At 47.8% G+C, this 12,381-nt stretch overlaps 1 protein-coding gene across 1 annotated transcript in view; it reads right to left on the bottom strand.

Annotated features, from left to right (window-relative positions):
* The window catches only part of LOC147108459 (uncharacterized), a 777,120-nt gene that overhangs the window by 427,568 nt on the left and 337,171 nt on the right, over positions 1 to 12,381 (bottom strand). Inside the window, exon 13 of the mRNA XM_086005101.1 lies at positions 4,709 to 4,912. Within this exon, the coding sequence (XP_085861227.1) occupies positions 4,709 to 4,912 (204 nt within the window). The remainder of the gene's footprint in view (positions 1 to 4,708; positions 4,913 to 12,381) is intronic.

Raw genomic sequence — 12,381 nt, forward strand, 5'->3', positions numbered from 1 at the left:
AGAGTAGAGTAGGAAGGGCATTGGATTGCCAGGTAGAGTAAGAAGGGCATTGTGTTGCCATTTAAATCTAGAAGCGTTTTTGTTTTATTTTTTCTCTCTTTTCCTTTAATAAATGACTTTATTTAACTTAAGAGCTTTTGGGTGATTCATTAATTATTTCCCTTGTAATTTGTGGGTCAAAACGAACTACAAGCCTGAGAATAGGACAGCGAGGCTTACAGTGGCGAGCTGCGGCAGGACCTGTGCAAAGGGAAAATAAGATGAAACACCCAAATTCAAAGAAGAAAGCTATGGCTGAGCTAGTAACTAAGTATATAGCAGGGAAGCTGTCTTTGAAAGAAGGTTGGGTTCGAGTGATAATCGACAGGGAAGATCTCGTTTGTGAAGCTGAACAGGGGACACAGGGTTTGCTAAAAGCTGTCTGGCTCATGGCATAGCAGAGACAATTTAAAAATGATGAATGTGAAAAGATCAGCTTAAGGAAAGAGATCGAGGAAAAGGATGCAAGAGCTAGCAATCGGGAGGCGGTTGTCGACCGATTGTTAAAAGAACTGAGTGAGGAAAGAGAAAACCGGGAGCGTGAAAGGGAGCATCAGCTCATTGAAATTCTATACCAAAAGAGCCATGTCTTAGACGGGCAGAAGCTGAGTGATAGATGGGAACAGGAAGTGTCCAGACAATAGGAGAGAGCAGACAAGGCCGAAAGGCAGAATAAGGACTTGAAAACCGCAGTGAGAGTGGCCCACCAGTCAGTTCTAGAAAAGAAGGGGAAAGAAAGCCATGTAAAATGTGAAAGAAGAATTCGGGAGTTAGAGAGGAAACTGTCCGCCAAAAAGGGGATAGTCTGTGCGATGGCAACGGAGTATGTAAGCGATGAGGAAGAGGAGTTAGACTGTGGACCGCCTGGGGAACATTGGAGACCCCGGTGTGTGCACCCACGGAAAGGAAGGATGGGAGAATGTGTCCCCTCTGTACCACTAAGTATAAATATGACACATCCGAGACGGAGGTCTGGAGGAAGAAAGGAGTACTCCCTAACCGATCTTTAAAGTTCAGCAAAAGAAATGGGCAAATTGAGTAGGGGAGGAGAGATAGAAAACTATCTAATGATAGTAGAGCAACATGCCTCTATGGCAAATTGCAAGAAGGAAGAAAAGGCTGTTGTTGTTCACGTTAGAACCTGATGTTTTAGGGGGACTCCCGAAGGCCCATAGGAATGGCGAATCAGACTGGGAGGAATTGGTGGACGAATTACGGAAATTATTGGGGGTCGGAGTAGGAAACCCTTTTCGAAAGATAGTATCGACCACCCAAGGCTCGAAAGAATGGCCTAGGCAGTTTGCTGATCGACTCTGGGTAGTGTACAATGAAACCTTAGGAGGAGATATCCTCTCTTGACCAATACCAGTTTGCCTATCGTGCAAACAGATCAACGGAGGATGCAATCACAACTGCTCTACACTTGGCACTGAATCACCTAGATGGTAAGGAGACCTACATCAGAATGCTGTTCATAGACTACAGCTCAGCATTCAACACTATCGTCCCCAACAAGCTGGCCACCAAACTCCAAACTCTTGGCCTGAACACTTCCCTCTGCAACTGGACCCTGGACTTCCTAACAAACAGACCCCAGTCTGTCAAATTAGGTAACCACACCTCCCCCCCCCGTGACCCTGAACACGGGGGCCCCACAAGGATGTGTGCTGAGCCCGCTCCTCTACTCCCTCTTCACCCACTGTGTGGCTGTTAATGGTTCCAACACCATCATTAAGTTTGCGGATGACACCACGGTAGTAGGCCAGATCACCAACAACAATGAGTCAGCCTACAGGGAGGAGGTCCAGCATCTCGTGAAGTGGTGCGCCGATAACAACCTGGCCCTTAACATCAAGAAAACCAAAGAAATCATTGTGGACTTCAGGAAGTCTAAAGGCGGAAGTCACACCCCCATCCACATCAATGGGGCTGTGGTGGAAAGGGTGGACAGCTTTAAGTTCCTCGGAGTCCACATCACGGAAGACCTCTCCTGGTCCCTCAATACCTCCTCTCTGGTGAAGAAGGCCCAGCAGCACCTATATTTCCTAAGGAGGCTGAAGGGATGTAACCTGTCACCCCTGATCCTCTCTAACTTTTACCACTGCACTATAGAGAGCATCCTGACAAACTGTATCACAGTATGGTATGGCAGCTGTAGCTACTATGACCAGAAAGCCCTGCAGCGGGTAGTCAAAACTGCCCAACACATTACCGGCACCCGGCTACCGACCATAGAGCACATATACCAGAAACGCTGTCTACGGAGGTCACGGTCCATCATCAAAGACCCTACCCACCCCAGCCACAGTCTGTTCGCCCTCCTGCCATCTGGGAGACGCTACAGATGCATTCGCACCCGTACGACCAGATTTAGGAACAGCTTCTTTCCCAGGGCTGTCATCCTACTGAACTCCACAAATAAACTCTAAAGCCTGCACATCTGCCAATGCACTTTATTATGGTTATGTTTATGTTAATATACTACAAGCCAAATGTATGTTGAATGTTTAAATGTCTTAATCCAAATGTACACTCTCGGGAGCCGCAAGCCTACATTTCGTTGTACTGCACTTGTGCACTAACAATGACAATAAAAGTTGATTTGATTTGATTTGATTTTGAGAGAAAATTAGAAGGAAAGGGATTGAATCATTGGTTAAGGACCCTGACTAGCCATAGTTTGTCCGATATAAGGACTCATGGAAAACTGGTTCGATCCCGATGATGAGCACACTGAGGAGAAGGTGTTACGGACAATGACTAGGTTATTCGAGTCCCGTCAAGAGGAGAAGCGGGAAATGGGTAAAGTGAATCAGCCCAAAGGGAAGGTGTGACTTGACACACTATGGCACTTTTGACAGTTGTTTCCTTTCGGCTTTCTCCACCATATGTCCACTTCGGGGTGATTGTATGACCATTTACTTAGAACATATTTGGGCATTGTATTGCTAGAGCATCTTTATTGCTAAGAGTAGAGTGAGAAGGGCATTGGATTGCCAGGTAGATAAAAATCTATAAGCCATTTAAATCTATAAGCATTTTTGTTTTCTTTTCTCTCTTCTTTTCCTTTAATAAATGACCTTGTTTAACTAAAGAGCTTTTGGGTGATTCATTAATTATTTCCCTTGTAATTCACAAGTCAAAACGAACTACAAGCCTGAGAATAGGACAGCGACGCTTGCATTGGGTAGTCTTCTGCTACTTTCATCGCTCAGGCTCAACACACAATGATGACTACACAATAACAAAATACTGCGGATGCTGGAAATCTGAAAAAAACACCCTTCCCTCACCTTCACATGGTCCATTTCCGACTCTTCACTTCCCTTCCTTGACTGCTCTGTTGCCAGTTCTGGGGATAGACTATTGACAAACATCCACGACAAGCCCAAACTCCTACAGCTACCTGGATTACACTTCCTCCCACCCCGCTTCCTGTAAGGACTCTATTCCATTCTCCCAGTTTCTCTGTCTCCGCCGCATCTGTTCTGACGATGCCACCTTCCATACCAGTGCTTCTGACATGTCTTCCTTTTTCCTCAACTGAGGATTCCCCTCTACCGTGGTTGACACGACCCTCGACCATGGCCATTCCATTTCCCGCACTTTTGCTCTCACCCCTTCCCCTCCCTCCCAGAACCATGATAGGGTTCTCCTTGTCCTCACCTTTCACCCCACCAGCCTCCACATTCAACGGATCATCCATGGTGGGATCACCATTTCTAACGTGATCCCACCACCAAACGCATCTTCCCCTCACCTCCCCTTTTGGCATTCCGAAGGGACCACTCCCTCCACAACACCCTAGTCCACTCCTCTATCACCCCTAACACTCCTTCCCCTTCGCTCGGCACCTTCCCATGCAAGCGCAGGAGATGCAACACCTGCCCTTTTACCTCCTCCCTTCCCACTGTCCAGGGCCCCAAACACCCCTTCCAGGTGAAACAGTGATTTACTTGTACTTCTTGCAATTTAATATACTGTATTCGTTGCTTATGATGCGGTCTCCTCTACATTGGGGAGACCAAACACAGATTGGGTGACCGCTTTGCGGAACACCTCCGTTCAGTCTGTAAGGGTGACCCCGATCTTCTGGTCGCTTGTCACTTTAATTCTCTGCTCCACTCCCACTCTGACCTCTCTATCCTTGCCCTCTTACACCGTTCCAATGAAGCTCACATAAGCTCGATTAGGCACTTTACAGCCTTCTGGACTCAACATCGAGTTTAACAATTTCAGACTTTAACCCCTGCCCCCATTTTTTCAGGCGGCAGCTGTTGATTATTCTGTCATCCCCATTTGCAACATTTTATCTCTCCTGCCTTTAATCCTAGCACAGACCGCCCCTTTAGTTCCTTCCTCCCCTCCCCCCTCCTTTCCCTGCCTCTGCACCTGCTTAAAACCTGTTACATCTCCAACTTTTACCAGTTCTGATGAAGGGTCCCAGACCTGAAACGTTAACTCTGTTTCTCTCTCCACGGATGCTGCCTGGCCTGCTGAGTGTTTCCAGCATTTTCTGTTGTTATTACACAATGATGACTACTTGGGTGAGGCACTAGAGCCTGCATACAGCCTGGAACTCGCAAGAAACCCGCACCCTGAAGAGCAGGGGTGGAGAGAAAACTGGCAGAAAAATGAGGAAAATAGAGGATGATTTTATTGTGCCTACCTTAGCAGTTGTTTTTTTGCTAGATACAGTTCTTATTGTAAAGTTACTTGATGACCTTGCTGTGACAATCGAACTTTCAGAGGAACGGCATTTATTCATAGTCGTATGTTCATCTGGCTGGTTCAGTGTGACGAATTCCTGCTGAACATCTTCATCCTTTCCATTCATTTCACAAGATTCTAAACATAACGGATTCACCGGTGGCTGGAAAACATCAGCGAATAAACAATCAACGAATCACTTACATCAAGAATTGTTGCAGAGAATTCATGAACATTTTCTGAAGAAAATCACCTGCAAACACAATGGAAATGACACAGTGAAAAGGATCACTAAGCATTTGGGATGCTGGTATTCACCAAATCTAGATTCATAGTGCAACAATCTCCTAAGACAGTGAAATGATTTAAGGAACATTGCACGCACACTGGGCTAGATAAGGACAACCAAGCATGATAATCAGCAGGGATAGTGACCAACACCCCTCAAACAGAGAGAGTGACCAACACCCCCCAAACAGAGAGAGTGACCGACACCCCCTAAACAGAGAGAGTGACCGACACCCCCCAAACAGAGAGTGACCGACACACCCCCAAACAGAGAGTGACCGACACCCCCCAAACAGAGAGTGACCGACACCCCCCAGAGAGTGACCGACACCCCCAAACAGAGAGCGTTACCAACACACCCACAAACAGAGAAAGTGACCGACAACCCCCAAACAGAGAGAGACCAACACCCCCCGAGAGTGACCTACACCCCCCAAACAGAGTGACCGACAGCCCCCGAACAGAGAGAATGACCGACACCCACCCACAGTGACCAACACCACCGAAACAGAGAGAGTGACCAACACCCCCAAACAGAGAGAGTGACCAACACTCCCCCAAACAGAGAGAGTGACCGACACCCCCCAGAGAGAGTGACCGACACCTCCCAAACAGAGAGAGTGACCAACACCCCCAAACAGAGAGAGTGGCCAACACTCCCCCAAACAGAGAGAGTGACCGACACCCCCCCAATCAGAGAGAGTGACCGACACCCACAAACAGAGAGACTGACCGACACCCCCCCAATCAGAGAGAGTGACCAACACCGCCCAAACAGAGAGAGTGACCGACACCCCCCAAACAGAGTGACCGACACCCACCAAACAGAGAGAGCGACCAACACCCCCCAAACAGAGAGAGTGACCGACACCCCCCAAACAGAGAGAGTGACCAACACCGCCCAAACAGAGAGAGTGACCGACACCCCCCAAACAGAGTGACCGACACCCCCCAAACAGAGAGTAACCGAAACCCCCCAGAGTGACCGACACCCCCCAAACAGAGAGAGTGACCGACACCTCCCAAACAGAGTGACCGACACCCCCCAGAGTGACCGACACCCCCCAAACAGAGAGAGTGACCGACACCCCCCAAACAGAGTGACCGACACCCCCCAAACAGAGAGAGTGACCGACACCCCCAAACAGAGTGACCGACACCCAAAAACAGAGAGAGTGACCGACACCCCCAAACAGAGAGAGTGACCAACACCCCCAAACAGAGAGAGTGACCGACACCCCCAAACAGAGAGAGTGACCGACACCCCCAAACAGAGAGAGTGACCAACACCCCCCTAAACACAGAGAGTGGCCGACACCCCCAGAGAGAGTGACCGACACCCCCCAAACAGAGAGAATGACCGACACCCCCCAAACAGAGAGAGTGACCGACACCCCCCAAACAGAGAGAGTGACCAACACCGCCCAGAGAGTGACCAACACCTCCCAGAGTGACCAACAGCCCCCAAACAGAGAGAGTGACCGACACCCCCCAAACAGAGGATGACCAAGGCCCCCCAAACAGAGAGTGACCGACACCCCAAACAGAAAGTGACCGACACCCCCAAACAGAGAGTGACCGACACCCCCAAACAGAGAGAGTGACCGACAACTCCCAAACAGCGAGTGACCGACACCCCGCAGAGAGAGCAACCGACACCCCCCAAACAAAGAGAGTGACCGACACCCCCCAATCAGTGAGTGACCGACACCCCCAAACAGAGAGCGACCGACACCCACCAAACAAAGAGTGACCAGCACCCCCCAAACAGAGAGTGACCGACACCCACCAAACAGAGAGTGACCGACACCCCCCAAATAGAGAGTGACCGAAACCCCCAAACAGAGAGAGTGACCGACACCCCACAAACAGAGAGAGTGACCGACACCCCACAAACAGAGAGAGTGACGGTTTATTCCTGAAACTTATCGAAAGCGGGGTAGGGGGAAAAACATATGATGTAATTAAATCAATGTATACAAACAACAAATGTGCAGTTAAAATAGGAGACAAACAAACAAAATGCTTCCCACAGGGGCGGGGGGTGACGCAGGGCTCGCCAATCTCACCGACACTCTTTAATATTTACATAAATGAATTGGCAAAACTACTTGAACAATCTACAGCACCCGGCCTCACCCAATATGAATCCAAGGTTAAATTCCTCCTCTATGCAGACGACCTGGTTCTGCTGTCACCAACTAAGGAGGGTCTACAGCAGAACCTGGATCTGCTGGAGTCGTACTGCCAGACTTGGGCCCTGACAATAAATCCCCAAAAAGCCAAAGTCCTTGTGTTCCAGCAAAGATCCAGACATCAGGGACCCAAAATAAATTTCACACTAGGAACAACCAAAATTGAACAAACCACTAACTACACATACTTGGGCTTAAAAATCAGTTCTACCGGAAATTTCAAACTGGCTGTGAACGAACTGAAAGAGAAAGCAAGAAGGACTTTCTATGCCATTAAAAAATCAATCCAAATAGAAATCCCAATTAGCATTTGGCTCAAAATTTTCAAATCAGTAATTGAACCAATTGCACTCTATGGCAGTGAAGTGTGGGGACCGCTAACACAACAAGAATTTGCAAAATGGGACAAACACCCAGTTGAGATCCTACATGCAGAATTCTGTAAAAGTATCCTCCGGACTCAAAGGAAAACCGTAAACAATGAATGCAGGGCAGAACTAGGCCAATATCCATTAATAATCACTATCCAAAAAAGAGCCACCAAATTTTGGAAACACCTAGAAATGAACAACCCCCAATGCTATCATTACGAAGCCCTGAAATGCCAAGAGAGGACCATAAAGAAGAATACCCTCAGTCAACTAGTCTTGGGACTCAGTGAAGTAACTACTAACACTACTAACAATAACCAGCCCCAGGAGCGTGACAGCGTAACACAAAGAATTCGACCCAACACAATCGTCGCTAAGCAAAAGGAAAAATACCTGTCATATTGGGCAGAAACAACAAAAACCCAAAGCAAACTCAATTGCTACTTGGCCCTAAACAGACAATACAACATGGCTGATTACCTGACCATGGTAAAGGATAGCAAACTGAGAAAAACCTTGACAATGTACAGACTTAGTGAACATAGCCTGGCGATCGAAAGAGGTAGACACAGGCAGACCCGGCTACCAAGAGAGGACAGGATATGCTCTCACTGCAGTCAGGGAGTGGTGGAGACAGAGATGCACTTCCTCACAGCTTGTAGAAAATATCAGGGCATAAGGGAGAATTTCTACCCAAAATTCACAAAAATATGCCCGGAATTCAGAAATTTGAATGACGACCAAAAACTCCCATACCTACTAAGGGAAGAGAGAAATTGTGTAACACTAGCGGCACACTATGCTACAGCTTGCCATAAACAGAGGGACAACCACTAAATATAAGAAAAGAGTATATATAAATTATATGAAAGTATATTTATACACTCAGGGATATATCTGTTTATACACTGTATGGATAGAGCTGTATTTTTGTGTACAAACATGAATGTTTTTCGATGCTTTGGCAACATAAGATGTAACTTGTCATGCCAATAAAGCGATTTGAATTGAATTGAATTGAATTGAGTGACTGACACCCCCCAAACAGAGAGTGACCGACAACTCCCAAAAAAAGAGTGACCGACACGCCCCAAATAGAGTGACCGACACCCCCCAAACAGAGAGAGTGACCGACAGCCCCCCAGAGAGAGTGACTGACACCCCCAAACAGAGGGTGACCGAAATCCCTCAAACACAGAGAGTGACCGACACCTCCCAAACAGAGAGAGTGACCGACACCCCACAAACAGAGAGTGACCGACACCCCCAAACAGAGAGAGTGACCGACACCCCCCAGAGAGAGTGACCGACACCCCCAAACAGAGAGAGTGTCCGACACCCTCCAAACAGAGAGAGTGTCCGACACCCTCCAAACAGAGAGAGACCGACACCCCGCAAACAGAGAAAGTGACCGACACCCCCCAAAAGAGTGACCGACACCTCCCAGAGTGACCAACAGCCCCCAAACAGAGAATGACCAAGGCCCCCCAAACAGAGAGTGACCGACACCCCCAAACAGAAAGTGACCGACACCCCAAACAGAGAGTGACCGACACCTCCAAACAGAGAGAGTGACCGACACCCCCCAAACAGAGAGAGTGACCGACACCCCCCAAACAAAGAGAGTGACCGACACCCCCCAATCAGTGAGTGACCGACACCCCCAAACAGAGAGCTACCGACACCCACCAAACAAAGAGTGACCGGCACCCCCCAAACAGAGAGTGACCGACACCCCCCAAACAGAGAGTGACCGACACCCCCAAACAGAGAGAGTGACCGACACCCCCCAAATAGAGAGTGACCGAAACCCCCAAACAGAGAGCGTGACCAACACCCCACAAACAGAGAGAGTGACCGACACCCCCCAAACAGAGAGAGTGACGGTTTATTCCTGAAACTTATCGAAAGCGGGGTAGGGGGAAAAATATATGATGTAATTAAATCAATGTATACAAACAACAAATGTGCAGTAAAAATTGGAGACAAACAAACAAAATACATCCCACAGGGGCGGGGGGTGACGCAGGGCTCGCCAATCTCAGCGACACTCTTTAATATTTACATAAATGAATTGGCAAAACTACTTGGACAATCTACAGCACCCGGCCTCACCCTATATGAATCCAAGGTTAAATTCCTCCTCTATGCAGACGACCTGGTTCTGCTGTCACCAACTAAGGAGGGTCTACAGCAGAACCTGGATCTGCTGGAGTCGTACTGCCAGACTTGGGCCCTGACAATAAATCCCGAAAAAACCAAAGTCCTTGTGTTCCAGCAAAGATCCAGACATCAGGGACCCAAAATAAATTTCACACTAGGAACAACCAAAATTGAACAAACCACTAACTACACATACTTGGGCTTAAAAATCAGTTCTACGGGAAATTTCAAACTGGCTGTGAACGAATTGAAAGAGAAAGCAAGAAGGACTTTCTATGCCATTAAAAAATCAATCCAAATAGAAATCCCAATTAGCATTTGGCTCAAAATTTTCGAATCAGTAATTGAACCAATTGCACTCTATGGCAGTGAAGTGTGGGGACCGCTAACACAACAAGAATTTGCAAAATGGGACAAACACCCAGTTGAGATCCTACATGCAGAATTCTGTAAAAGTATCCTCCGGACTCAAAGGAAAACCGTAAACAATGAATGCAGGGCAGAACTAGGCCAATATCCATTAATAATCACTATCCAAAAAAGAGCCACCAAATTTTGGAAACACCTAGAAATGAGCAACCCCCAATGCTATCATTACGAAGCCCTGAAATGCCAAGAGAGGACCATAAAGAAGAATACCCTCAGTCAACTAGTCCTGGGACTCAGTGAAGTAACTACTAACACTACTAACAATAACCAGCCCCAGGACAGTGACAGCGTAACACAAAGAATTCGACCCAACACAATCGTCGCTAAGCAAAAGGAAAAATACCTGTCATATTGGGCAGAAACAACAAAAACCCAAAGCAAACTCAATTGCTACTTGGCCCTAAACAGACAATACAACATGGCTGATTACCTGACCATGGTAAAGGATAGCAAACTGAGAAAAACCTTGACAATGTACAGACTTAGTGAACATAGCCTGGCGATCGAAAAAGGTAGACACAGGCAGACCCGGCTACCAAGAGAGGACAGGATATGCTCTCACTGCAGTCAGGGAGTGGTGGAGACAGAGATGCACTTCCTCACAGCTTGTAGAAAATATCAGGGCATAAGGGAGAATTTCTACCCAAAATTCACAAAAATATGCCCGGAATTCAGAAATTTGAATGACGACCAAAAACTCCCATACCTACTAAGGGAAGAGAGAAATTGTGTAACACTAGCGGCACACTATGCTACAGCTTGCCATAAACAGAGGGACAACCACTAAATATAAGAAAAGAGTATATATAAATTATATGAAAGTATATTTATACACTCAGGGATATATCTGTTTATACACTGTATGGATAGAGCTGTATTTTTGTGTACAAACATGAATGTTTTTCGATGCTTTGGCAACATAAGATGTAACTTGTCATGCCAATAAAGCGATTTGAATTGAATTGAATTGAATTGAGTGACTGACACCCCCCAAACAGAGAGTGACCGACAACTCCCAAAAAAAGAGTGACCGACACGCCCCAAATAGAGTGACCGACACCCCCCAAACAGAGAGAGTGACCGACAGCCCCCCAGAGAGAGTGACTGACACCCCCAAACAGAGGGTGACCGACATCCCTCAAACACAGAGAGTGACCGACTCCTCCCAAACAGAGAGAGTGACCGACACCCCCAAACAGAGAGAGTGACCGACACCCCCCAGAGAGAGTGACCGACACCCCCAAACAGAGAGAGTGTCCGACACCCTCCAAACAGAGAGAGTGTCCGACACCCTCCAAACAGAGAGAGACCGACACCCCGCAAACAGAGAAAGTGACCGACACCCCCCAAAAGAGTGACCGACACCTCCCAGAGTGACCAACAGCCCCCAAACAGAGAGAGTGACCAACACCCCCCAAACAGAGAATGACCAAGGCCCCCCAAACAGAGAGTGACCGACACCCCCAAACAGAAAGTGACCGACACCCCAAACAGAGAGTGACCGACACCTCCAAACAGAGAGAGTGACCGACACCCCCCCAACAGAGAGAGTGACCGACACCCCCCAAACAAAGAGAGTGACCGACACCCCCCAATCAGTGAGTGACCGACACCCCCAAACAGAGAGCTACCGACACCCACCAAACAAAGAGTGACCGGCACCCCCCAAACAGAGAGTGACCGACACCCCCCAAACAGAGAGTGACCGACACCCCCAAACAGAGAGAGTGACCGACACCCCCCAAATAGAGAGTGACCGAAACCCCCAAACAGAGAGCGTGACAAACACCCCACAAACAGAGAGAGTGACCGACACCCCCCAAACAGAGAGAGTGACGGTTTATTCCTGAAACTTATCGAAAGTGGGGTAGGGGGAAAAATATATGATGTAATTAAATCAACGTATACAAACAACAAATGTGCAGTAAAAATTGGAGACAAACAAACAAAATACTTCCCACAGGGGCGGGGGGTGACGCAGGGCTCGCCAATCTCAGCGACACTCTTTAATATTTACATAAATGAATTGGCAAAACTACTTGGACAATCTACAGCACCCGGCCTCACCCTATATGAATCCAAGGTTAAATTCCTCCTCTATGCAGACGACCTGGTTCTGCTGTCACCAACTAAGGAGGGTCTACAGCAGAACCTGGATCTGCTGGAGTCGTACTGCCAGACTTGGG

This window comes from Somniosus microcephalus, chromosome 13 (assembly GCF_052327205.1).
Source record: "Somniosus microcephalus isolate GS21.2 chromosome 13, FLI_Smic_1.0, whole genome shotgun sequence".
Taxonomy (NCBI): domain Eukaryota; kingdom Metazoa; phylum Chordata; class Chondrichthyes; order Squaliformes; family Somniosidae; genus Somniosus; species Somniosus microcephalus.